Source organism: Mastigoproctus giganteus, chromosome 13, assembly GCF_048544385.1.
Source record: "Mastigoproctus giganteus isolate SK-2022 chromosome 13, ASM4854438v1, whole genome shotgun sequence".
Classification (NCBI taxonomy): domain Eukaryota; kingdom Metazoa; phylum Arthropoda; class Arachnida; order Uropygi; family Thelyphonidae; genus Mastigoproctus; species Mastigoproctus giganteus.
Genome location: NC_143587.1, coordinates 89,064,320 through 89,091,735, shown reverse-complemented (window position 1 = coordinate 89,091,735; position 27,416 = coordinate 89,064,320). Strand labels below are relative to the sequence as shown.

At 38.9% G+C, this 27,416-nt stretch overlaps 1 protein-coding gene across 1 annotated transcript in view; it reads right to left on the bottom strand.

The window, feature by feature from the left end:
- Positions 1–27,416, bottom strand: part of LOC150076249 (plexin-B-like) — a 705,969-nt gene that overhangs the window by 50,933 nt on the left and 627,620 nt on the right. The window contains exon 32 of the mRNA XM_090387297.1: positions 6,568–6,728. Coding sequence (XP_090243423.1) covers positions 6,568–6,728 — 161 coding nt within the window. The remainder of the gene's footprint in view (positions 1–6,567; positions 6,729–27,416) is intronic.

Sequence of the window (27,416 nt, the reverse complement as noted above, 5' to 3'; positions counted from 1 at the left end):
TCACTAGGGGCTGCCCCGAGGGCTCTGTTCTTGGATCACTCGTCTGGAACATCGTTCTTGACAAATGGCTCCTTAAAACTATTCCTTATACTTCCAAATTGGCTTATACAGATAATCTCACCCTGCTGATCCAGGGCAATTCCTGTGCCTCTCTTGAAAGTACTGCAATTTAGTCATGTCAGATCTCTCTCAATGGTCCACCATAAATAAATTATCCATATCCTCCACAACACCTAAAATGATGCTGGTTAAGGGTTCACTTAATATTTCAAAACACTGTAAAACTTCAAAACAAATCACTGTCCATGGTTTCTTCTCTAAAATTTCTTGGTCTGATCATTGATAGTAAACTTACACTGAAGATCTCTCAGGGAACATCAAAAAACTTACCTTCTCACTTCTGTGTCTCTCTAAACAATCTTGGGGTCTTAATTCTCGCTCTCTACGGTTATATTACAAAGCTGCGTTTCTACCAACTTGTTCCTATGGTACAGCCGCCTGGTTCTGGCATGTTAAGAAGGTTTCAGTCCAGACTAGACTTCATAGCATTCGATGTAAAATGCTTTTAGCAATGTGCAGAGCCTGTAGGACTGTGTCTGCACCTCGATCTCTTTCTTCTGTACTGAGACCTGTGCTTTTACATTAGGCATGCCGTCCCTGTTACCTTCCTTGGTATTGCTATCGATGTTACTGTGGATCCTAAGGCAGAGAAAAGATGTTGTTGGAATATTTTGATGCAGCACTGGCAAGACAGATGGTCCACTACCTCTAAGGGTCTTGGTACTTTAAAGTTCATCTCTAACGTCACCTTTGCCATGTTAGAGTCCACTCAGAAATGGTTTCACCTTGGTCTATACACTCTCTGGTCATGGGTCCCTTAATGCCAAATTAGCAACTTTCAACCTTACCGAATCACCTTTCTGTTTTTTTTGTGGCACCCCAGAAGACTGGGAACATATTTTATACCACTGCCATCAATACCTAGATCTTCGACAGAACCTTCTTCCTTCCACTAGTATCACTGTCCCCAGAAATGAGCCGGACTTCCTGCATCAGAGAATATTTCCAGTCTCTGCAAGTATTTGCTCGTCATGCTTTTGATCGGCGGAGATGCCTTCTCTCTCAACTATGGAATACCTCCTAGCCTTCCTAGTGGAGATTTGTGCTGGCACTGGCCTTTGGCCAGTGTGGCATCAGGGATATATATGTCTATAAAGGCACTATATATATAAATCCCCCCTCTCTTTTCTTTCTTTTTTTTTAAAATTATTATTATTTAATTTTATTTCACTTTTTATTTTTATTTATTTACTTATTTATTTTTGCTGGTACCCTTGGTTTGGGCTGCCTGAGGGACAGGATTTTATTTAGTTTTTATCATTTACTTACATATTTTTTTAAAATTTATTATTATTTTGTTCTTTATTCTTATTTTATTTACACACACACACACACACACGCACACGCACGCACGCACACACACCAGACTCTCGATTTACCAGGATTGGATTACATTATTATACTTCTCTTAAATAAAGAAGAATATTTTTCTTTATTCTTCTGAGGATATTATGGGTTTTTGTAATTTTGGCATATCAGGGATATAGTAGCAATATTTTATTAGTTATTCGCAAGTTACTACGTAAAACGTGATTTACACAAGAATTCCTAGAATGTATCTCTTACATATGTCAGGGACATACTGTATTTTTGCATTAACCAGGAAATCGATCCATCCCGGCAAATCGAGAGTCTACTGTGTGTGTGTGTGTGTGTATATATATATATATTTTTTTTTTTATATTTATATATAATATAAGGCTTTCCAGGTGATCACCTGCCTGGTGACAAAATGGCCAGAAACAACACACACACACACACACACACACACACACACACACACACACACACACACACACACACACACACACACACACACACTCTGCAAACATAATATTACACACATTTCTGGCCTTTTACAGAGCTCTGTATTAATCATAGAGTACAAAGGCAGAGTTGAACTGACATTCAGGTGTCGTCCTACATAAGATACCATACATACAATGTCACTTTCTCCACTCTTAAAGTGTCTTACCCAGTGTCTAACTGTACTCACATTTACAGTCTGTCACTGTAAACATTTTTGAGACGCATATGGATTTCAATAGGCATCACTTCTTCCTTGGTAAGAAATTCAATTGCCACTCTTTGCCTGATATTTATATCTGTAACATCCACCATTTTGAACTATTTGTGTGTTGCACTCATGGGGCTGATCACAGTGCCACGCAAAATGATCTACGGCATCACAGTTGAAAGCTAAAAATTAGGAGGCACTACTTTTGTACTGGTTCTCATATTAATGGTGGCAAATGATGCAAGAAAGCAAGCTTATACAGCATCAGACAAAAAAAAATAAATAAATAATATATCTCATTTCACTTATCCATCCCCTCCAAATAGTTTGTCTAGTTCTTTCTTGAATTTATTCAAATTTTCCATTTCCACAACATGAGAAGGAAGGTTGTTTCAGCCTTCCACAATTTCAATTTGTACCCCCTCATGCATGTAGTCTAAGCAATAGGAAGAATCTCAAACATTGAGCTTGCTCAATCAATTCAAAGCCTTAAACACCTCAATCAGATCACTTTGCAGGTGTCTAGTCTCCAGATGCTGCAATTTGCAGAACTGAACCCTTTCTTGGTAAGAGCACCCCTTTGTTCCCCTAACCAATCTCGTTGTCCTTCTCTGCACTCATTCCAGCAGCTCTACATCCTTCCAAAATTGGACCTCCGGAACTGAGTGCAGGACTCAAGATGTGGCTTGACCATTGCCATATACAATGGGATAATTGCCTCCTTTTCCCTACTAGCAAAATTCCTGTATATCATTGACAATACTCCATGACTTGCTATGGCAGCCTGTCTGCACTGCTCAGAAAACTTCATATCACTGCGCAATAACTCCCAGGTCTTTTACATTTAACACTACACTACCCTGAGTGTAGTACCATGGTACGTTACTCAGGGGTTATTGCTACCCATATGCAGTACTTTGCATTTGTCAATGTTATATCAACTTGAAATGCCACTTCTCATCTCATTGGCCTAACTTTTCCAGGTCCTATTGCAGTAGCATACTGTCAGTCCTGTCATTGACCACTCTGCCAACCTTTGTATTCTCTGCAAACTTGGACCTTAAGCCTGATATGTCTTCACTAATATCATTGATAAGTATAAAAAAACAACAATGGCCCAACAACAAACCCTGAGGGACTCCACTAATAAAATTAGTCCACGAAGAGCAGTGTGCATTGATTATGACTCTGTCTTCTCCCACTTGACCATCCCTTTATCCAAAGCAGGAACTTTCCCTTAATGCCATACTGCTACAGTCTGTACAGTACTCTTCCATGTGCAACAGTATCAAAAAGCTTTCCTGAAATCCAAGTATATGACATCAAAATTATTTTTTGCATCCAGTTCCTTTGTGATGACATCATAGCATCCAATCAAATTGGTCAGACAAGACTTCCCCTTAAATGATCCATGCTATGTCTAAACTATAACTGCAGTGTTGTCTAGACAATCCTGCAATGCTTCTTTTACCAGCGACTCCATTATTTTCCTGGATCAGAAGTTAAACTAATAGGTCTGTAATTTTTTTCTGTCACCCTTTGATTCCCCTTCGTGAATTGGGATATATTTGTACATCTACAGTCTGCAGGGACCTCCCTTGAATCGAAGGATGCTCATAAATAATTGTCAGAGAAAACCATTAAACTCAGTTGACAGAACAATGCTCTATAAGCATACAAGAATCTTTTGATGCATGGGACCTAATGAGGAAGGGGGATAGCCTGATGTTTTGGGATGTTCCTTACTCCCTACTTCTGAGACTGCAAAATGTAAAATTTTAAGTAACCAAATGTTACTAAATACTGCTTAATAATAAAACATGGTTAAATTTTAAATTTTATTAGGAATCAGGCTTAAAATCAGAAACAAGCAGCTACTAACCTATATTATTTCATAAAAAGTTATTTCACAGAAGATGCTGTGGGACAAATTCAATTCAATGGGACAAATTTGCTGGAATTACAAAGTAGGACTGTATTTTTCTATATACTGACAGCAGGCAAAGAAGGAAAGCTCATAACTGGAATGTTCTGAGCTTTTCACAGTTGCCTATATTATATGCTATAACCTATATTATATGCAGCCTGAGATCACTGCTCTGAGTGTGAGTCACTTGGGAGGTTGATATGGGTTTCCTTTTAGAAATAGCATCCTTCACATTCTATACACCTTTAAAAGCAGTTCACTAGCTTCTGAAACATGTGCTGCAGCCCATTTTCTGAAATGCGTTGCAGGATAGCAGATGTGGCAGATTTAACTTCTTCATTTGTGTAAAATCTTTTCCCTCTCAACTCTTTTTTGAGGGTCAGGAAAGCCCAGAAATCACATGGTGCAAGGTCTGGGCTGTGTGGAAGGTGGTCTAGTGGTTTACCACCAATTTTCGCTAAAGCTTAAATTGCTGAATGTGTGACATGTGGCCTAGCATTATCTTGAAGTAGAAACCATTTTTGATTAAACATGCGAATTGCTCTTTTGAGATGAACTCACAACGTGTTAGCATAATACTCTCCATTTACAGTTTTTTTCTCAGGAACCCAGTGCTGCAGTATTATTCAGCAGGTGTAAAAAAGCAAAATCAACGTCAAAAACTGAATTTTTTTGGAGGCGGTGAACCATGGTGTTTCCATATGTTTGACTGCTGTTTGGACTCAAATCAAAATGTTTAATCTAGGACTCATGACACGTGATTATTTTATTCAAAAAGTCTGGCTCTCCTTCCACCTTGTCAATAAAGGCTTGACAAAGTTCAATGCGACGTTATTTTTGTTCTGCGGTATGATCGTGCAGTACCCATCTTGCACAAACAGGTGACATGTTAAGGTGCATCTTTATAATTTTGTGACATCTTGCTACACCGACATTCAACTGAACTACCAGATCACGAATCGATAAACGTCTGTTTTCTTTCAATAATGTTTCAGCTTCCTCAATGTTTTCATCATTCACTGAGGTTAACAGACACCCACTTCTTTGTGAATTGTTCATTTCGTATGCTTTTTCTCCCCGTCCTTAAAACGCTTCCACCATTTAAATACGGCCACTCTGCCCACGGCTTCTTCACAGTATGCATCTTGAATCATCTCAAAAGTATTCTGACCACTTTTCCTAACTTTACACAAAATTCAATTCTTTGTCTAATTATTAATGAAATATCTTTCTCATCCCCATCATAAAACACACTTCATATAAACTGTTATAACACACAAAAAAATGAATATTACGTGATACGCTTGCACAAACTAACTAAGAAAAAGTGGGAGAACATTCCTAGATTGCAAACTCGTCACTTGTTTCCATAGCAATGAAGCAGAGTTGCCAGTCCATGTATTCACACACACACACACACACACACACACACACACACACACACACACACACACACACACACACACACACACACACACACACACCACTCCTTGATCATCACCATCTGAACCTTATATCTGGGTTAAGAAGATTTGTGTATTACATAACAAATTGTAACCAAGTCAGATTACATGTTAAATCTATATTTTGCCAGAGGCAGAGAATATATAAATATAGAAAATAATAGAATAAAGAGGTAGAACAAGAGTTCTACCTCTTGATGAATGAATTGAGCAAACTTAGTGCTTATGGGATTCTTTCCCTTGCTCAGACTGCACACAATGAGGGGGCACAAATTCAAACTGAGAAATGTTGGTTGCAGAATAGATATGTGGAAGTTTGCCTTCAACTAGTGGATAGGTGATTGTTGAAACAAAACTCCTGTCTGTTGTTATGGAAGTGGTTAGTTTGAATAAATTGAAGAACTAGACAAACTATTGGAGGAGATGGACAGGTGATCTGGGAAGTTTATAAGCTTGCATTCTTACTTCATTTGCCACCACTAATACAAATTTAAAAAAAAAATAAAAATAATAATAAAGACAAATGCATTCTAACCTGTGAACTGCTAAACACTAAAAACTAGAATGCATGAGACAGCCTCATTTTTCATAATTTTGCATAGGCCAAATAGCAATTTTACTACTTTTTAGTTTCAATTTCAAAGTAGTAAAATCAGCAAATTCACTAAAAACAACTGTTATCTGATGTTTATCAGAAATTGGCTGTCATAGCAGTGTTTTAAATAGTGATGCCATTAGTCTTTTAAATAAATAAAAAATAATCTTTTGGTGATGCCATTGGTTTGAAAGTAGTGCAATATCCAGGAAAGTTGTAAAAATGGAGTTTTTTCTTCTGGCCACAAAACAGTGAAGTGGGTAAGAGTTCCTTTGTATTTTCCATAATAATGTATAGGTCAAATAGCAAAATTATAAAATGAGGCATATATATTCGCATATTGAAAGACCAGATTATTATAAGATAAATTATTATCTATACATGAGTATACTTAACCTTCATCACTATTAAAATGTTCAGATTAGATTATTCAATGACCTCATACCTATTGCTCTTCCAGGCATGTACAACTTCAGGATCTGTAATAATATACCTTTGAGCAGCATTATCAAGTAAGTCAAAAAGCCATTTGACTGCTGCAGGAAGGGCATCACTAGCAGTCAATACTGTAGTTAGACAATCATCCACAAATTTTTGGATAATACCCTGTGAGAAATAAATAAATCATTTAATGAAATCTCTTCTCTCTCTCTCTCTCTCTCTCTCTCTCTCTCTCTCTCTCTCTCTAAGAAATTAAGAAACAATGCTTATTCATTTATAGTGAATATGAAACAGCTGCCTGCAGGGTATATGTAATCCTCAAATGTTTGTTTTTTGGCCATCCAAACAACAAATATTGCCAATTTTTATAATTTCATAGTGCTTTGCCTATATGAAAACAGTTCTTGTTGTTTGAGGTTTATTGGCACAAGAGCAACTTCGGCTATATTGCACCTGTTCAAGTTTTGTTATTTTCTGTTATGTTGTTACTGATTTGGCATATTAGATATGGTTGGTAAGGTTTATTAAACTGAGGTATGTAAAGAGTTCACTGACATTTGATTTTTCTCCCATAATGAGTTCAAGGCTTATTTGCATGCGATTTGAAAGCTGATTGGTGGTCAATTTGGTAATGTGGACATGATGACGTGCTTCACTATTAGTGTGGTCAGGCACTGAGGGCATTGTGGAGGGTCGTCTTTCATTAGGAGGTAAGAGTGTGTTATTATTTAAATGTGTGTGGATGATATGAAAGCTGGGTGAGGATAACCTCTTCGTGTCTGTTTGACTGAAAACTTGATTTCCAGGATTTTGGCTGCTGTTTGATTTGGTATAATTTATTGTTGGTTTGCAATTTCCATGTCGGGGTCCATATTTTTTCAGAGGCCTTTTGGTTTGACATTTGAGTGGAATTTTATGCAAGTGAGAATTTTCATTTGATGGATGTTTTGCAGCATGATCTGCATGTTCATTGCCGAGTGTTCCAGAATGTCCAGGAATCCAAGTGAATCTGACCCTTTGGTTTTTTGTTCTAAAATGTGATAGGCAGGAAAGAATTTTTCTTAGATATGGATGAGATGGATGATTATCTAGTTGTTGTCTATTATGATTATCTATTATATTGTACTTAATGAGTCTGTGAAAATTATACTTTTCTATAAGGGAAGTTTTGGCAATGTGATCTAGGGCAAGACTTACTGCACCACCACCTTGGATCCATCAGTGTACAGATGAGAATAGTCAGAGAATTGCATTACATTATCTCTACAGGATAAAGTTCGATAAATCATCGATAGGACACCTGGCTGCCTGTTTACACTGTTCAGAAAAATTCATATCTGCTTGTATTTTAACTCCCAGATTCCTTTAATTTTTTAATTCAACCCCCACCAAGTGTATAATTCGTTTGTGGGTTGCTATTCTTCAAGTGTAAAACCTTGCATTTAGCAGCATTAAAACATAGCTGCCACTTCTTTGACCATTTTTGAAGTCTGTTCAAGTAATCCTGAAGGAACGTTAATTGGTACTGATCATTAACAACTCTGACAATTTTTACATCACGCCTTCTATCCTATCTTCGATGCCATTTATGAAAATGAGAAACAGTGGTCCAAGACCCGATTCTTGAGGGACCCGCTCCTGACTTTACACCAGAAGCATCCTTCTGGTAATAAATTTCTAAAATGGAAGTATATTTAAAAATTGTTGGTGAAATAAATTTTCACATAACATTCTTCAACATATCTAGGAGTATTGACCTCAGTACATGGATGTCAGTTATGTTGGATAGAAGAATTATGTTTGGATTATCACACACTAGCATATCATTTTAAAAGAAACAAGCAAATTGCTTTAGTTCATGTTCCTCTCTTCTGAAAGAAAGGACATGAACAGACTTTCTGATGAGTTATGATAATATGCCTAGAATCATCAGCTTGCTTTTACTAGAAGTTTGGAATTCAGCAGTTCTTTTTCTTGAGTTCATCAGATTGTCTTATTTCAAAACATCTTTTGGATCATGAATTGGATATGAATATGGTCAGTGACACTCACTATTGATTGCTTGTTGTACTTTTCAATGAAAAGTGCTGATATGGTTTTTCTCAACACATCTAACCTCCTCTTTAAATAGATTGGCCAAAAGGTTGTCACTGTTCTATCTCTAGTTACACGTTTAACTAAAAGCAGGCCAATGAGCACACATGCTTCAAATTCTTTTTTACTGCAGTGGAATACATCAGTTAAAACTGTTAAAATCTATCTTTCCTTTTATCATTTCTCTCGAGATAGTAGAAAACATCTACTTTCAGAGGAAAGCATGCAGCTTCTATTTCAGCACACAAATTAATAAGTTGGCAAGAACAGCCTATTACTATAACAGGTCCATTATGAACACTAAGTTATGTAGTCTTGAACACTAAGTTTGTAGTCTTGAACACTAACTATCATGTAGACAGTTTTTTGAAAGAATCCCACATGCTTTCAGGTTGTTCAGAGTTAGATATTTTATGTTGAATATTCTAGTCACCTAACACACAGTGCAAGCTGCTTTTGATTTGATGGTGTTTTTTTTTTTTTTTTTTTTTTTTTTTTAATTACAGAAGGTTATTGGAACCACTTTGATTACAGCCATCTGTAGCAATCAAAACTGGCCCATTTTTCAGAATTACCACTATCTTTTCTTGCCCTATCCGTGCAATTTCAATAACAATACCTGTGGATTTTGTTTTCCAAAACTCTGTGGTTTTGCTATCAGAAAACATTAGCATTAGCATTAGTAGAGGCATTTGATGCAAGAAAGCAAGCTTATGCAGCATCTGAGCCTTAAACTTATTTAGGCTATCAACTTCCACGACAAGGGATGGAAGTCTGTTCCACCAACCAACCACTCGCTGGCTAAAGGCAAATTTCCGCACGTCTATCCTACATCTGTCTTTCTTCAATTTGAATTTATGCCCTCTCAGGTGATTATTCTGAGCGAGAGGAAGAATCCCATCAGCATTGAGCATGCTCAAACCATTCAATGCTTTATACACCTCTATCAGATCACCTCGCTGGTGCCTAGTCTCCAGACATTGTAATTTGCAAATCTTAAGCCTTTCTTCGTAAGAGCACCCCTTTGTTCCATTCACTAATCTTGTTGCCCTTCTCTGTACTCGTTCCAGCAGCTCTACATCCTTCTTGAAATGAGGCCTCCAGACCTGTATACAGTACTCTAGGTTTGGCCTGACCATTGCCTTATACAAGGGAATAATCACCTCCTTATCCCTGCTAGAAAAATTCCTATATATCATTGACAATACATCATGAGCTACTCTTGCAGCCTGTCTGCACTGCTCAGAGAACTTCATATCTGCCTGCACAACCACCCCCAGGTCCCTTTCATTCTCTACCACTGTCAATGCAATACCACAGAGTTGATACGTTGCTCTGGGGTTGCTGTTTCCCATGTGTAGTACTTTACATTTGTCAATGTTAAACTTCATTTGCCACCTCTCAGCCCATCTGCTCAACCTTTCCAGATCCTGTTGCAGCAGCATAGTGTCAGTAGTGTCCTTGACAATCCTGCCTACCTTTGTATCATCTGCAAACTTCGACATTAAGCTTGATATACCATCATCAATATCATTTATGAATACAGAAAACAATAATGAACCCAACACTGAGCCCTGAGGGACTCCACTAATAACATTAGTCCACGACGAGCAGTGTCCATTGATTACCACTCTCTGTCTTCTCCCCCTCAGCCACCCCTTTACCCACAGCAGCAATTTGCCTCCAATGTTACACTGCTCCAATTTGTGCAGCAGTCTTCCATGTGCAACAGTATCAAAAGCCTTTCTAAGATCCAAGTATATAATATCAAAGTTATTCCCTGCATCCAGTTCCTTTGTGACTGCATTATAGTATCCAATCAAATTGGTCAGACAAGACCTGCCCTTAACAAAACCATGCTGTGTCCGAGCTATAACTGAAGTCTTGTCTAAATGATCCTGCAGTGCTTCTTTAACTAGTGCCTCCATTAATTTTCCTGGAACAGAAGTTAAACTCACAGGTCTATAATTGCTTGTGTCAGCTTTTGATCCTCCTTTGTGAATTGGGGTCACATTTGCACATCTCCAGTCTATGGGTACCTCCCCTGAGTCCAAGGAAGCTCTCATAATTATGGCTAAGGGTTTGCTTACTTCCTTTGCTGCCTCCTTTAATATAACTGGATAGATCCCATCCACCCCAGGTGCCTTTCTTGTGTTTATCTTCAACAATTTCTCCTCCACTTTACTCTCAGTTATTACAAGATTCTCTAGCTTACTGCTAGAGTTGAATACACCTCTGGCTTTCCCCTCGCTAAATAACTCCTCATGTGTGAATGTCGATGCAAAATATTCATTCAGTTTGTTAGCTACCTGAGCAGGATCATCAACAGTTGACCCATCGATATCAAGTGGACCAATCTGATTCATCCCCTTTCTTCTAGAGTTTACATAAGTAAAGAACTCTTTGCTGTTTTTCTTTGCATCCCTTGCCAAAGATTTCTCGTAATCTGCCTTCGCCTGCCTAACCTCCTTTGTAACTTGGTTACAGATCAACTTGTATCTATCATAGGCTTCTGTGTCATGTGTTAATTTGTATGTATCCCATGCATGTTTCTTCTCTGCCATATGCCTCATCAGTTCATCTGACATCCATTTAGGCCTAAATGGATGTCAGATGATGGATGTCTAAATGGATGTAGCCTTGAACAATATTTCTTAGTTGGTATATAAAGTCTAGTAGCTTCCAAGATAAGTTCTTTGAATGCTTCCCATTTTGCATTTACTGTTGGTAACATCATCAGTTGGTCCCACTGTATAGAATTTAAATACTGTCTCAGTCCATCGTAGTCGCCTTTACGAAAGCAATAACCCTTTCCTTTACCCCTAATGGTAGTTACCTCTTTGAGTAAATCCCACTTCAGCACACTGTGATCACTGCCACCTAGTGGTTCATTTATCTGCAGATTCTTAATGCATGAAGAATCACTGCTGATAATCAAATCAAGAGTATTCCTCCCTCAAGTTGCCTCCCGAACATGCTGATGTAGAAAACAATCATCCAATAAATCCACAAAAGCCTTGCTAGTGTGTGAGTGACCAGCCCACAAATTCCAGTCAATATCTAGGAAATTAAAATCTCCCATTATAAGACTCTCCGATTTACTGGCCCACTCTATTTCCCTGTACAGTTTCTTATTATACTCATCAGAGTCATTAGCCCTATAGCACACTCCTACTCTCAATTTTGATCTCCCAATGCTTATGTCACACCAAACTGACTCGACACTGCACTGTCCAGCGATGTCCACTGGCTTCACTTCCTTGGATTTTATGTATTTCTTAACTAATAACATAACCCCCCCCCCCTTCCTATCCTGTCTGTCCTTTCTGTAGACGTTGTACTCCCCAAATTCCAGTTCTGCATTCCTTATATCTGTGTGACACCAAGTCTCTGATATCCCAACAATATCTGCCTTTGATGTTTTGAGCAATACCTCAAATTCATCAAATTTATTTACTAAACTCCTAGCATTGGTGTACACACAAGTATACATGCACCCATTTCTATTCTTAGCTACCCTAACACAACCCATGTGTTTACTTGTACCGCAATGACTCCCAGCAATCTCTGAAATATCCTGAATCTTGTTTTTCAGGCTTCTGCTCATTCCAATAGAAGCAGTGAAAGAATCTCTTTCACCTCTGCCAGTGGCTATTGTTAATCTATTTGTCTTTGTATCCCCCCCCAAGCTAGCAGTTTTCCGACCCACCTAACACTGCCTCGATAGCATCAGCAAATATTCTTGCACCCTTTCTATTTAAGTGTATCCCATCCCTGTAGAAGCAATCTCCCCTGTTAACAAGTACAGACCAGGCTGAAAAAAATTCTACCCCTTGAGCCTTGCACAATCTTTCCAGGGCCGAATTGATCGACAAGGCTCTCATCATATACTCCCTCCTATCGTGTCTGGGCAGAATTGCAGACACTTTCAATTTCAACCCTATTTCACGGCTTTTTTTCAACAGTGACCTGTACTTGTTAAGCAATTCTGCTGGTCTCCTACTCTTGATATCGTTAGTGCCAACGTGTACAACTATATCATCTTTTGTGCCCTTAAAAGATGATATCTGCTCTACAACGTCATCAACCTTTGCCCCTGGCAGACATACCCTGGTCCTGTTCCACCTATCCTTTTTACAAAGCATGTTCCCCGTTTCCCTGACAATAGAGTCACCAACAACTAATAGTTCCTGTGGGACCAGCACATTCTGCCTTGGGGGTTGCCGCTGTGTTGCGTGATGACCAAGTGCAAGCTCTGGCGTTGATGTGGGCAGCTGAGAGCTTGATGGGCCCCTCAATTTAGTTCCTTCGAGGGCATCCACCCTGTCCTTCAAGCTCTCATATAGGCCCATAAGAACGCTGAGTTGTTGCCTGATTTCGATACACTCCTTGCATCGTGCACACACAAAGACATCCCCCATGGCAATATCATGTCCCGTACCTGAATGCTCCACAAATATCATGCAAGCTGTGCATTTTAGAAGACTGTGACTCAGAAGGCAACTGCCCCCCTCAGTTCTCCTCTGAGCCACAGCACTTCCATTAGCTTGAGCCTTTTGTTTTGCTGCTCTGGTCTGAGTCATGATTATGCTCTGGTCTGAGTCATGATTATGAACAATGTACCTGAATGACCAGTACAAGACAGAGTAAGATTATTTTGTATGACAAATGATGCAAATAAACATTCAGTATATATGACATCATCCATCACCATGAAATTCACTATCTATTTTTGCATTTATTTCTATGCAGTGCAAATGTTTTTATGCTTATTTGTTTCCAAGTGTGATTACATCATGTTTTCTCCTACTTGAAATGGGAAAATCACATTTATATATTGTACGCAGAGAAAATGTGCTGCTTTCTTCAGGTTTTGTAATATATGGAAATTTTGAATACACATCTGAAATTTTTACTTCATATTTCTTTGGCATCTTAATTGGCTTCGCAGTACATCAGTACTGTAAAATGATTGCAGTAACAGAAAACAATGCTATTATCACACATTTCTGTTTTGCAGTGTTGACTACTCAGCACACCTGATGAATAATTCATTAATAAAAACAAGCAGAAATTTGCAAAATTAAAAAAAATAAAAATAATTAGAATGTACCTTTATTTTTTGTGAAAAGAAAAAGATGTAGAAAAAACTTGAGTTTTTGCAAAAAGGAGAGATTCTTTATGGCCAACTATATTACAATGATGAGACAGGAAACGGTAAAATTGAATAAAAAAAAGACTGATTCTACATAGAAAATCTGGAGAGCTAATAGCTATGCATTAGCATACACTCATATCACAGCAGTGCAGCTAGCAAGCCAAAACTAGATTAGTGGACCCAGGAGCACTCCTCCTTATTTATGGAATATCAATTATTATTAGTAGTGGTGACAGGTGATGCAAGGAATCAAGCTTATATAGCTGTTATTGTTTGTTATTTGATTTTTTTAGGAGCATTAGCAACTAAGGCCATATTGCTCAGGGATATGCGGTGGTCATTCCCTGACCTTTCCGCATCCTCCATATTTGGTGGTGACTGGCTCGAACCCCGGTCTAATCAAGAAGCGTGTGCTATGCACTGCTGCTCTTCCCACCTGGCTACGGAGGTGGCTCGCTTATATAGCATGAGACAAAAAAAAAAAAAAAAAAAAACTACCCACCTAAACTGTCCATTTCCCTTTAATAATAAGTCTTATTCTTCCTTAGATTTATTTACACTGTTCACTTTCATAACACCAGATGATAGTTCCAATGCTCAATTTCTCTCTGGCTGAAAGCAAATTTTCCCACATGTATCCTATAACCATTCTTTTGTTTGTGAAAAGAAAGATGCAGAGAAACTGAGTTTTTGTAAAAAGGAGAGATTCATTATGGCTAACTATATTACAATGATGAGACAGACAAGGGTCAGAACGAATAAAAAAGATGTATTCTATGTGGTAAATTTGGTAAATTAATAGCTATGTATTAGTACACACTCAGTTCACAGCAGTGCAGCCAGCAAGCCAACACTAGATGACAATGAGGCCCAGGGGTGTTCCTTATTTATGTTATGTCAATTATTGTTAGTGGAAGTGACAGATGATGCAAGGAAGCAAGTGAGCAAGCTTATATAGCATGAGCCACAAAAAAAAACAATTCCCTACCCTAATATTCTTCTTTGAATTTATTCATGCCATCCACTTCTACAATACCAGATGTTAGTTTGTTCCAACACTCAGTTACTCTCTGGCTAAATGCAAATTTTTTCACATGTATCTTGTAGCTACCCTTTTTCAATTTGAGCTTATATCATTTTGTGTCCATTGCCTGAGAAAGAGCTTGAATACTCTCATCATTAAGTTTACCCATTCCATTTAATGCTGGAAAACTCCAAACAGGTCTCTTTGCAAGTGCCCAGTTTCCAAGCACAGCAGTTTGCAGAAGAGAAGTCTTTTGTGGTACAAAAACCCCTTTCAAGTTCTTAACTGATCTGGTTACTCTTCTCAGCACTCTTTCCAAGACAGCCGCATATTTCTTAAAATGAGGATTCCAGATCTGCATGTAGTAGTACTCTAGATATGGCCTAACCATTGTCTTACACAATGGAATAATCACCTCCTTGTCCCTGATGGACAAGTTCATGAATATCATTGCCAGAACCTCATTAGCTGTTTTAGCAGCTTGTCTGCATTGCTCAAGGAACTTGACATTGGGCTGTACAGTTACTGCCAGGTCTTTTTCTTTCTCCACCATCTCAAGTGTGGCACCACCAAATTGGTAGGTTATTCTAGGATTATTGCTTCCCACAAGTAGTACCTTGTATTTACCTATGTTAAATCAGAATTGCTATTTTTCAGCCCATATGTCTTATATTTTTCTAGGCCTTGCTTCCAGTCATTAAATCAGCAGACTTAGACAAACTTGATATAACCTCATCAATAAGGTAAGGTAAGCAGCAGCCATTATTAATCCACTGCAGGATGGAAGCCTTCTCAACAATTCACACTGAGAGAAAAGGACCATAATCTGCTACGTTGGTCCAGTGCAAGTTTTCTTAGCAGTCAGGGGCTTGAAATCCGGCGTACTCAAAGAGCATGTGCTACTGCACTCCTGATTCTGAACGCTAAGCTATGGAGGCCTTCCTCATCAATACTAAACAGTACTGAACTTTGAGGGACTCCAATAATACCATTAGACCAAGAGGAGCAGTGGCAATTATAACCACCATCTTCTTCTCCTATTCATCCTGGCACCTCCGTAGCCAGGGGGGCAGGGGCAGCAGCGCGTAGCACACACTTCTTGATTAGACCGTGGTTCGAGCCCGTGACTACCAAATACGGAGGATGCGGAAAGGTTAGGGAATGACGACCGCATATCCCCAGGGCAATATGGCCTTAGTTGCTAATGCTCCTAAAAACCAAGTAACAAACATCCCATTCATCCATTCCATTATCCATAGCAGTAACTTTCTCTTAATCCCAGATTACTTCAACTTTGTACAAAAGTCTTATGTGCAAGAGTATCAGAATCTTTCCTGAAATCCAAGTATATGATATCAAATTTATTTCTTGCATCCAGTTCCTTTGTCACTGCATCATAGTAGTAGTAGTAGCATGTGATGCAAGAAAGCAAGTGTAATGAGCTCATGCAGCCTCAGCCAAAAAAAAAAAAAAAAAAACACACACCATTCCTTCCAAATGCCTGTCCAGTTCCTCCTTAAATTTATTCAAACCTATCAACTTCCACAACGATAGATGAAAGTTTGTTCCAGCAATTAACCACTCGCTGGCTAAAGGCAAATTTCCGCACATCTATTCTACATCTGTCTTTTCTTAATTTGAATTTATGTCCCCTTAGGTTCGTAATCTGAATAAGTGGAAGGATCCCATCAGAATTCAGCGTGCTCAACCCATTCAAGGCCATATACACCCCAATCAGATCACCCGCAGGTGCCTAGTCTCCAGCCAGTGCAATTTGCAGACCTTAAGCCTCTCTTGGTAAGAGGATCCCTTCATTCCCCTCACCAATCTTGTTGCCCTTCTCTGTACACACTCAAGCAAATCAACATCCTTCTTAAAATGAGGCCTCCAGACCTGTACACAGTACTCAAGGTGTGGCCTTACAGAGGGACAATCACCTCCTTTTCCCTGCTAGCAAAATTCCTATATATCATTGATAAAACCCCATAACCTGCCCTAGCAGCCTGTCTGCAGTGCTCAGAAAACTTCATATCTGACTGCACAATTACTCCCACCTTAAGTGTAGTAGTACCACACAGTTGGTATGTTTCTCTGGGGTTACTTCTACCCATATGCAGTACTTTGCATTTGTCAAGGTTAAACTTCAGTTGCCACTTGTTAGGCCATCTGCCCAAATTATCTAGATCCCGTTTCAGTAGCACACTGCCATTACTGTCATTAACAACCCTGCCAACCTTTGTATCATCTGCAATCTTCGACATTAAGCCTGATATACCTTCATCAATATCATTGATAAATATACAAAACAACAGTGGACCTAACACCGAACCCTGTGGGACTCGACTAATAACATTAGTCCACGAAGAGCAGCACCCATTGATTACAACCCTCTGTCTTCTCCCACTTAACCATCCTTTTATCCATTGTAGCAACTTACCCTTAATACCATTCTGCTCCAATTTGTACAATGGTCTTCCATGGGCAACAGTGTCAAAAGCTTTCCTTAAATCCAAATATATGATGTCAAAATTATTTTTTGCATCCAGTTCCTTTGTAACCACATCATAATAACCAATCAAATTTGTCAGACAAGACTTTCCCTTAACAAACCCATGCTGTGTCTGTATTATTGCTGCAGTCTTGTCTAGATGATCCTGCAATGCATCTTTAACCAGTGACTCCATTATTTTACCCGGAACAGAAGTTAAACTAACTGGTCTGTAATTACCCGGGTCACCCTTCGATCCCCCTTTGTGAGTTGGGGATACATTTGCACATTTCCAGTCCGTGGGACCCTCCTCTGAGTGCAAGGATGCTCCCATAATTATGGTTATGGGTTTGCTTAGTTTCTTTGCCGCCTTTAATATAACTGGATAGATCCCTTTCTTATGTTTAACTGCAACAATTTCTCCTCCACTTTGCTCTCAGTTATTACAAAATCATTAAGCACCCTGCTACAATTTGATAACCTTCTGCCATTTTCAAACCTTAATAATTCCTCACGTGCGAATGTAGATGCAAAATATTCATTCAGTTTGTTTGCTATCTGAGCAGGATCATCAACAGTGAAACCATCAGATTCATCCCCTTCCTTTTAGAGTTTATATAAGTAAAGAAATCCTTGCTGTTTTTCTTAACATCTTTTGCCAAGGATTTCTTGTAGTCTGCCTTCAGCTGCCTAATCTCCTTTGTGACCTGATTACAGACTAGCTTATATCTGCCATAGGCATCAGAGTCGCTTGATAATTTATATGCATCCCATGCATTTTTCTTCTCTGTTACGAGTATCATTAGTTCATTTGATAACTATTTAGGCCTAAACCTTGAAGAATATTTCTTAATAGGTATGAAACGTTTAGTTAGCATCCACGATTAATTCCTTCCCACTTAGAATTTACTGTTGGTAGCATCGTCAGTTGATCCCACTGTACAGAATTTAAAAACTGTCTGAGACTTCTATACTGACCTTTCCGGAAGCAAAAACCCTTTCCTTTACCCCTGATGGTAATTAAATCTTTAAGTAAATCCCACATCAGTACACTGTGATCACTGCCACCTAGTGGTTCCTTTATCTGCAAATTCTTAATACATGAATGATCACTGCTGATAACCAGATCAAGAGTATTACTCTCTGGTTGCCTCTCGAACATGCTGCTGCAGAAAACAATCATCCAATAAATCCACAAAAGTCTGATTAGCGTGTGAGTGACCAACCCACAAGTTCCAGTCAATATCTGGGAAGTTAAAATCCCCCATTATAAGACATTCTGATTTACTAGCCCATTCTATTTCTCTGTACAATTGTTCATTGTACTCATTCGAGTCATTAGGCCTATAACACACTCCTACTCTTATTTTTGCTTTCGCAGTGCTTATGTCACACCAAACTGACTCAACAGTGCACTGTTCATCTATATCAACTGGGTGCACTTCTTTTGATTTTATGTTTTTCTTAATTAATAGCATAACATCTCCTCCCTTACTATCCTGTCTATCCTTTCTGTACACATTGTACTCCCCAAATTCCAGTTCTGCATTCCTTATATCTGTGTGACACCACGTCTCTGCTATCTCAACAATATCCGCCTTTGATGTCTTGACCAACACTTCAAATTCATCAAATTTATTTACTATACTTCTAGCATTGGTATACATGCAAGCATACATGCACCTATTCCTATTCCTAGTTTCCCTAACACATCCCATATACCCCCCTATTTCAGGATGACTGCCATCCATCCCTGAAACCCCCAACACCCCTCGCTCCTTATTCTAATAGAAGTTGTGCAAGAATCACCTTCACCTCTGCTTGTGGCTACTGTTAAACTATTAACAATCAAATTGGTCAGACAAGATCTCCCCTTAATAAACCCATGCTGTGTCTGAAATATAACTTCAGTCCCATCTAGATGGTTCTACATTACTTCTTTAATCAGTGACAGTTATTTTCTAGGGAACAGAATTTAAGCCAACAGGTTTGTAATTACTCATGTCAACTTTGATCCCCTTTGTGAATAGGGGACACATTTGCACATCTCCAATCCATAGGGACCTCCATGAATCCAGAGATGCTCTCATAATTAGCATTAGTAGTAGAATATTATGCAAGAAAACAAGCAGATACGGCATCAGCAAAAAAAAAAAAAAAAAAAACACTTCCCATTTCACTTTTTATATGTATCCCATGCATTTTTCTTCTCTGCCACATGTCTCATTAGTTCATCTGACATCCATTTAGGCCTAAACCTTGAACAATATTTCTTAGTTGGTATGTAGAGCCTAGTAGCCTCCAAGATAAATTCTTTGAATGCTTCCCATTTTGAATTTGCTGTTGGTACATCATCAGTTGGTCCCACCATACAGAATTTAAATACTGTCTCAGACCACCATAGTCACCTTTATGAAAGCAAAAACCCTTCCCTTTACCCCTGATGGTAGTTACCTCTTTGAGTAAATCCCACTTCAGCACACTGTGATCGCTGCCACCTAGTGGTTCCTTTATCTGCAGATTCTTAATACATGAAGAATCACTGCTGATAATCAGATCAAGAGTCTTGCTAGTGTGTGAGTGACCAACCCACAAATTCCAGTCAATATCTGGGAAATTAAAATCTCCATTATAAGACTCTCTGATTTACTGGCCCACTCTATTTCCCTGTACAGTTCCTTATTATACTCAGAGTCATTAGGTCTATAACACACTCCTACTCTCAATTTTGATCTCCTAATGCTTAAGTCACACCAAACTGACTCGACACTGCACTGTCCAGCAATGTCGACTAGCTTCACTTATTCATTTACTCCAATAGTTTATCTCATATCTAGTTCTTCCTTGAATTTATTTAAGCCATCAACTTCCATAACAACAGATGGAAGTTTGTTCTAATAATCAACCACCTGCTGCACTGGCAGAGCCAGAAAAAAAAAATGACAGTAGGGGCACCATTTTGTGCCTTTTTTTTATTATTAATAGCCATATGGTGCAAGGAAGCCGAGGCTTATGTTGCGCCCAGAAAAAAAGTTCCCGGATTACCCTGTGTGTGTGTGTGTGTGTGTGTGTGTGTGTGTGTGTGTGTGTGTGTGTGTGTGTGTGTGTGTGTGTGTGTGTGTGTGTGTGTGTGTGTGTGAGAGTGAGAGAATCACCAAGAAAGAGAAGAATGATGATATCCAGCTCAGGACCCTGGGTGTGCCAAGCCCATACTCAACAAGATGTGAGCCCCCCGGTCCTTGTTTGTACATAAACAAGGCACAAAATAATGCATAGAACAAAACAAATACAACACTCAAACATAATGTGACTGGACATAGGCACACAGCTAAACTCTAAATTACTTTAAAGTAAACATTACACATGACCAACGCAACGCCTCGAACTAGAATGGCGATCACATCAGCATCAGTGTTGCCAAATGTAGTCAGTTGAAAATAGCTGAGCCACAATGCAAAAATAGATAAAACCCTACGTTAACAATGAAAAAAAAATTTAACTTTGCCAAATGGATGGATGTCAAAAGTTTTTGACATCCATCCATTTGGCAAAGATTTCCTTGATTAATGAAGTAAGGCTTTCTCTATCTCCTCCTCCTATGATTGAAAGCTATGATTTCATTATTCCACTGCTTAGGCGTCACACCTTTTCTAATGCACTTTGTGAAGAGCCTTGCCAGTTTTTGTGTAGTAGTAGTAGTAGTGGCACTTGATGCAAGAAAGCAAGTGTAGGAGCTTATGCAGCATCAGCCAAAAAAAAAAAAAAAAAAAAAAAAAATCACACCATACCCTCCAATTGCCTGTCCAGTTCCTCCTTAAATTTATTTAACCTATCAACTTCCACAACGACAGATGGAAGTTTGTTCCAGCAATTAACCACCCGCTGGCTAAAGGCAAATTTCCGCACATCTATTCTACATCTATCCTTTCTTAATTTGAACTTATGTCCCCGTAGGTTCGTATTCTGAACAAGTGGGAGGATCCCATCAGAATTCAGCGTGCTCAACCCATTCAAGGCCTTATAGACCTCAATCAGATCACCGCGCAGGTGCCTAGTCTCCAGCCACTGCAATTTGCAGAACTTAAGCCTCTCTTGGTAAGAGGATCCCTTCATTCCCCTCACCAATCGTGTTGCTCTTCTCTGTACACGCTCAAGCAAATCTACATCCTTCCTAAAATGAGGCCTCCAGACCTGTACGCAGTACTCAAGGCGTGGCCTGACCATTGCCTTATACAGAGGGACAATCACCTCCTTTTCCCTGCTAGCAAAATTCCTATATATCATTGACAAAACCCCATGACCTGCCCTAGCAGCCTGTCTACATTGCTCAGAAAACTTCATATCTGACTGCACAATTACTCCCAGGTCTTTTTCATTTTCTACCACCTTAAGTGTAGTACGACACAGTTGGTACGTTTCTCTGGGGTTACTTCTACCCATATGCAGTACTTTGCATTTGTCAAGGTTAAACTTCAGTTGCCACTTCTTAGCCCATCTGCCCAAATTATCTAGATCCTGTTGCAGTAGCACACTGCCATTAGTGTCATTAACAACCCTGCCAACCTTCGTGTCATCTGCAAACTTCGACATTAATCCTGATATACCTTCATCAATATCATTGATAAATATACAAAACAACAGTGGACCGAACATCGAACCCTGTGGGACTCCACTAATAACATTAGTCCACGAAGAGCAGCACCCATTGATTACCACCCTCTGTCTTCTCCCACTTAACCATCCTTTTATCCATTGTAGCAACTTACCCTTAATACCATTCTGCTCCAATTTGTACAGTAGTCTTCCATGCGCAACAGTATCAAAAGCTTTCCTGAAATCCAAGTATATGATATCAAAATTATTTTTTGCATCCAGTTCCTTTGTGACCACATCATAATAACCAATCAAATTTGTCAGACAAGACTTTCCCTTAACAAACCCATGCTGTGTCTGAATTATTGCTGCAGTCTTGTCTAGATGATCCTGCAATGCATCTTTAACCAGTGACTCCATTATTTTACCCGGAACAGAAGTTAAACTAACTGGTCTGTAATTATTCGTGTCACCCTTCGAACCTCCTTTGTGAATTGGGGATACATTTGCACATCTCCAGTCCGTGGGAACCTCCCCTGAATCCAAGGATGCTCTCATAATTATGGCTAAGGGTTTGCTTAGTTGCTTTGCCGCCTCCTTTAATATAACTGGATAGATCCCATCCGCCCCAGGTGCCTTTCTTATGTTTAACTTCAACACTTTCTCCTCCACTTTGCTCTCAGTTATTACAAAATCATTAAGCACACTGCTACAATTTGATAACCTTCTTCCATTTTCAAACTGTAATGATTCCTCACGTGTGAATGTAGATGCAAAATACTCATTCAGTTTGTTTGCTATCTGAGCAGGTTCATCAACAGTCGAACCATCGATGTCAAGTGGACCAATCATATTCAGCCCCTTCCTTTTAGAGTTTATATAAGTAAAGAAATCCTTGCTGTTTTTCTTAGCATCTTTTGCCAAAGATTTCTCGTAATCCGCCTTTGCCTGCCGAACCTCCTTTGTGACCTGATTACAGACTAGCTTATATCTGCTACAGGCTTCTGCGTCGCCTGATAATTTATATGCATCCCATGCATTTTTCTTCTCTGTCACGAGTCTCATTAGTTCATTTGATAACCATTTAGGCCTAAACCTTGAACAATATTTCTTCATCGGTATGAAAAGTCTAGTAGCTTCCACGATTAATTCCTTGAATGCTTCCCACTTAGAATTTACTGTTTGTAACATTGTCAGTCGATCCCACTGTACAGAATTTAAAAACTGTCTGAGACCACTGTACTCCCCTTTACGGAAGCAAAAACCCTTTCCTTTACCCCTGACGGTAGTTACCTCTTTGAGTAAATCCCACTTCAGCACACTGTGATCACTGCCACCTAGTGGTTCCTTTATCTGCAAATTCTTAATACACGAATGATCACTGCTGATAACCAGATCAAGAGTATTACTTTCTCTGGTTGCCTCTCGAACATGCTGCTGCAGAAAACAATCATCCAATAAATCCACAAAAGTCTGACTAGTGTGTGAGTGACCAACCCACAAGTTCCAGTCAATATCTGGGAAGTTAAAATCCCCCATTATAAGACATTCTGATTTACTGGCCCACTCTATTTCTCTGTACAATTATTCATTGTACTCTTTCGAGTCATTAGGCCTATAACACACTCCTACTCTTATTTTTGCTTTTGCAGTGCCTATGTCACACCAAACTGACTCAACAGTGCACTGTCCATCTATATCAACTGGATGCACTTCTTTTGATTTTATGTTTTTCTTAATTAACAGCATAACACCTCCTCCCTTTCTGTCCTGTCTATCCTTTCTGTACACATTGTACTCCCCAAATTCCAGTTCTGCATTCCTTATATCTTTATGACACCACGTCTCTGCTATCCCAACAATATCCGCCTTTGATGTCTTGACCAACACTTCAAATTTATTTACTATACTTCTAGCATTGGTATACATGCAAGCATACATGCTCCTATGCCTATTCCTTGTTACCCTAACACATCCCATATACCCAACTATTCCAGGATGACTGCCATCCGTCCCTGAAACCCCCAACACCCCTCGCTCCAGGTCGCTTCTTATTCTAATAGAAGTTGTGCAAGAATCACCTTCACCTCTGCCTGCAGTTACTGTTAAACTATTAGTCTTTGTATCCCCCCACGCTAGCAGTTTTCCGACCCACCTAACACTGCCTCGATAGCATCAGCAAATATTCTTGCACCCTTTCTATTTAAGTGTATCCCATCCCTGTAGAAGCAATCTCTCCTGTTAACAAGTACAGTCCAGGCTGAAAAAAATTCTACCCCTTGAGCCTTGCACAATCTTTCCAGGGCCGAATTGATCGACAAGGCTCTCATCATATACTCCCTCCTATCGTGTCTGGGCAGAATTGCAGACACTTTCAAATTCAACCCTAATTCTCGGCTTTTTTTCAACAGTGACCTGTACTTGTTGAGTAATTCTGCCGGTCTCCTACTCTTAATATCATTAGTGCCAACGTGTACAACTATATCACCTTTTGTGCCCTTGAAAGATGATATCCGCTCTACAACGTCATCAACCTTTGCCCCTGGCAGACATACCCTGGTCCTGTTCCACCTATCCTTTTTACATAGCATGTTCCCCGTTTCCCTGACAATAGAGTCACCAACAACTAATAGTTCCTGTGGGACCAGCACATTCTGCCTTGGAGGTTGCCGCTGTGTTGCGTGATGACCAAGTGCAAGCTCTGGCGTTGATGTGGGCAGCTGAGAGCTTGATGGGCCCCTCAATTTATTTCCTTCGAGGGCATCCACCCTGTCCTTCAAACTCTCATATAGGCCCATAACAACGCTGAGTTGTCGCCTGATTTCCTTACACTTCTTACATCGCGCACACACAAAGACATCCCCCATGGCAATATCATGTTCCGTTCCAGAGAGTTCGGCAAACATTTCACAAGTTGCACATTTTTTTAGGTTGTGACGCGTTGGAGAATCGCCCCCCTCAGTTCTCCCCCGAGTCACAACACTCCTGCCACTTTGTGCCCGTTGCTTTGCTGCTCTAGTTCGGGGCATGGTAGTTTAAATTAATAAAATCAATAAATTAAATGTCAGTAGTATTTGAATAGAAACTATGAAATAGAAACAGTGAAGCGTATTACTATATAATTATGCGTTAGAGCTACCTCAATTAAAAAATTTGAATTCCCTACAAAAACTTTGAATTCCCTATATACAAAAACAATGGCTACAAAAATCGAACAAAAATAACGGTTTTACCTATCGTAAGTAAAATCCACAAAAACTCTTTATCTAAATTAAAATAAAAAATAACCGGCGTAACTATAACTATATGACTACGTATTAAGTACAATATAAAACAACAATCATGTAAATAAAAGGCAAACACTTATCGTTTTTGCGGAGCCTGTAACGCCAATTTTAACAACTCTACAGTAACTTCATCTTCCCCCGGGGCTTTCTGATTCTTCATTTTCTTCAATGCATGTTCTACCTCATCAGGAAGAATATCGGGTATGTCGTATGTGTTGCTACTTTGCAATCCATCTTCCCCACTGCTGGCATCATTCCTTTGCTCCTTGTATAATCCTCTATATTAGTCTTCTGCTATTTGAATTATGCCTCCTCTGCTGTTTATAAGTACACCATCACTATTCTTCAGTTTCAGTATCATTTGTCTTTCTGTATTACTGCTGATGGCTGCTGATTTAAATCCTTTGTTTTCCCTTAATGCTTGTTCTACTTTTCTTGTGTTAAATCTTCTTATGTCCTCTCTGAGTCTCTTTCTAATGGCTTTGCATAACTCAGTATACTCAATTTTCTCCCTCTTAGTGTTTTTTTTGCTTTTCATTTGTCGTCTTCAGTTCATCATGACAAGTGTTTCTTGACTAATTTTTTCTTCTTTGGATTTCTTTTTTTCCTATAGGTTTCTTGGGCTTTATCACTTTCAGAAAGTTGTAATATACCTCGTCCATATCTTGGTCCTGAGCAGTCTGCAGAAGCTCAAACTTGTTCTTAAGTTCCAGTACATACTGCTTTTTCTCCTCTTCTGTTATCTCAAAGACCTTTGTATTATTTACTCGAGTCAGTTTTTTCCTTTCCTACATCTATATCAAGTGTACATCTTGCCATTCTGTGATCACTTCCAACATTTACCTTATTCAGGACGGTTATATCTTCTGTTAGTGAGGAAGTCGATTTCATTAGTAGTTAATCCATTTGGACTCTTCCATGTCCACTTTCTGTTCATCCTTTTCTTGAAAAAGTGTTCATTACTGACAATCTTTGAGATTCTGCAAATTCCACAAGTCTTTTACCTCTTTCATCTCTTCCATTTAATAAGCAAACATAACAAAACCAAACTGAAAATTTAAATATCCAAAAACATATTGAATATTCCAGCTCTAGGATTTTTCAAAATTATAAATGTCAATAAACTAATCACTGTTTTCAAAATGTGGAGTTAGTGTTATTAAGTTTGCTGGTGTATCCGCCTGAAAAGATAATAGTTCCATTGAAATGGTGCCAGATTAGCAACACCTTTAAATAAGCAGTAAATACTTTCCTTTTAGGAAATGAAAAATGTTTATCTGAAAGTAGCATGATACCAAGGTGTCTCACAGTGAAATGAGAGTTAGCACTAGTATGGCTGAAATTGCAAGAAACGACTAGCTAGTTGAAATGTAAACTTCAGATTAGTGTTTCAACACAGTATGTTCCAACCCACTACAAGGAACCAAAATCACCATTTACAACAACCTGGACAGAAATATCCATGTTGGTTCCCCCAAACTCATAACCCCTTCCGACATTCTGGATCTCATTGATCCATCCTTACAATACTACTTTACGTTCAGTGGTTCCTTTAATCAAATTTCGGTCTCAGCATGGGAAACTCTGTTTCCCAATCTAGCAGAAGTCATCATCAGTCACCTAGAGAAAACTTTCATTGACCAACAACCTTTAAAAACAAAAATATGGATAAGATATGCCAATAACAAAGACTACCTCACCCAGTCCTACCAAACTCCAACAGTTTCTACTGCAAAATCAACTTAAAGATGCATCTTGAAGAGAATGCCAGGACACATTAAACAGAACAGCCTACAGAAGGCCCACAGACATAGGATGTATCTTGAACTTCAAGTGATCCCACCACCACTCAACTTAAGCTAGGAGTCTAAAGCGTTTAGGGCACAAGCCTCAAGCTAATGCCCTAAACTAATGTTACTTATTCTCAAGTTACTTGTGTTACTTATTCTCAGATGGATACCATCTGAGAATAAGTAACATTAGTCTTCTCCTTAGGTGAAGTGTTACTTATTCGAAGTAGTGCAATATCATGGCAACTTGTGAAGGTATTCACAATATGAGATATAACTTAAAACGATGCCGTTTTACTAATATTCTGATTTATTCAGATATAGCTATTCTGATGCACTTGTACTATATTTATACATAGTCTTAAGACAGAAGTTATTGGATCATTATGTGTTCACAGAACCCTAATAGTATGTAACCA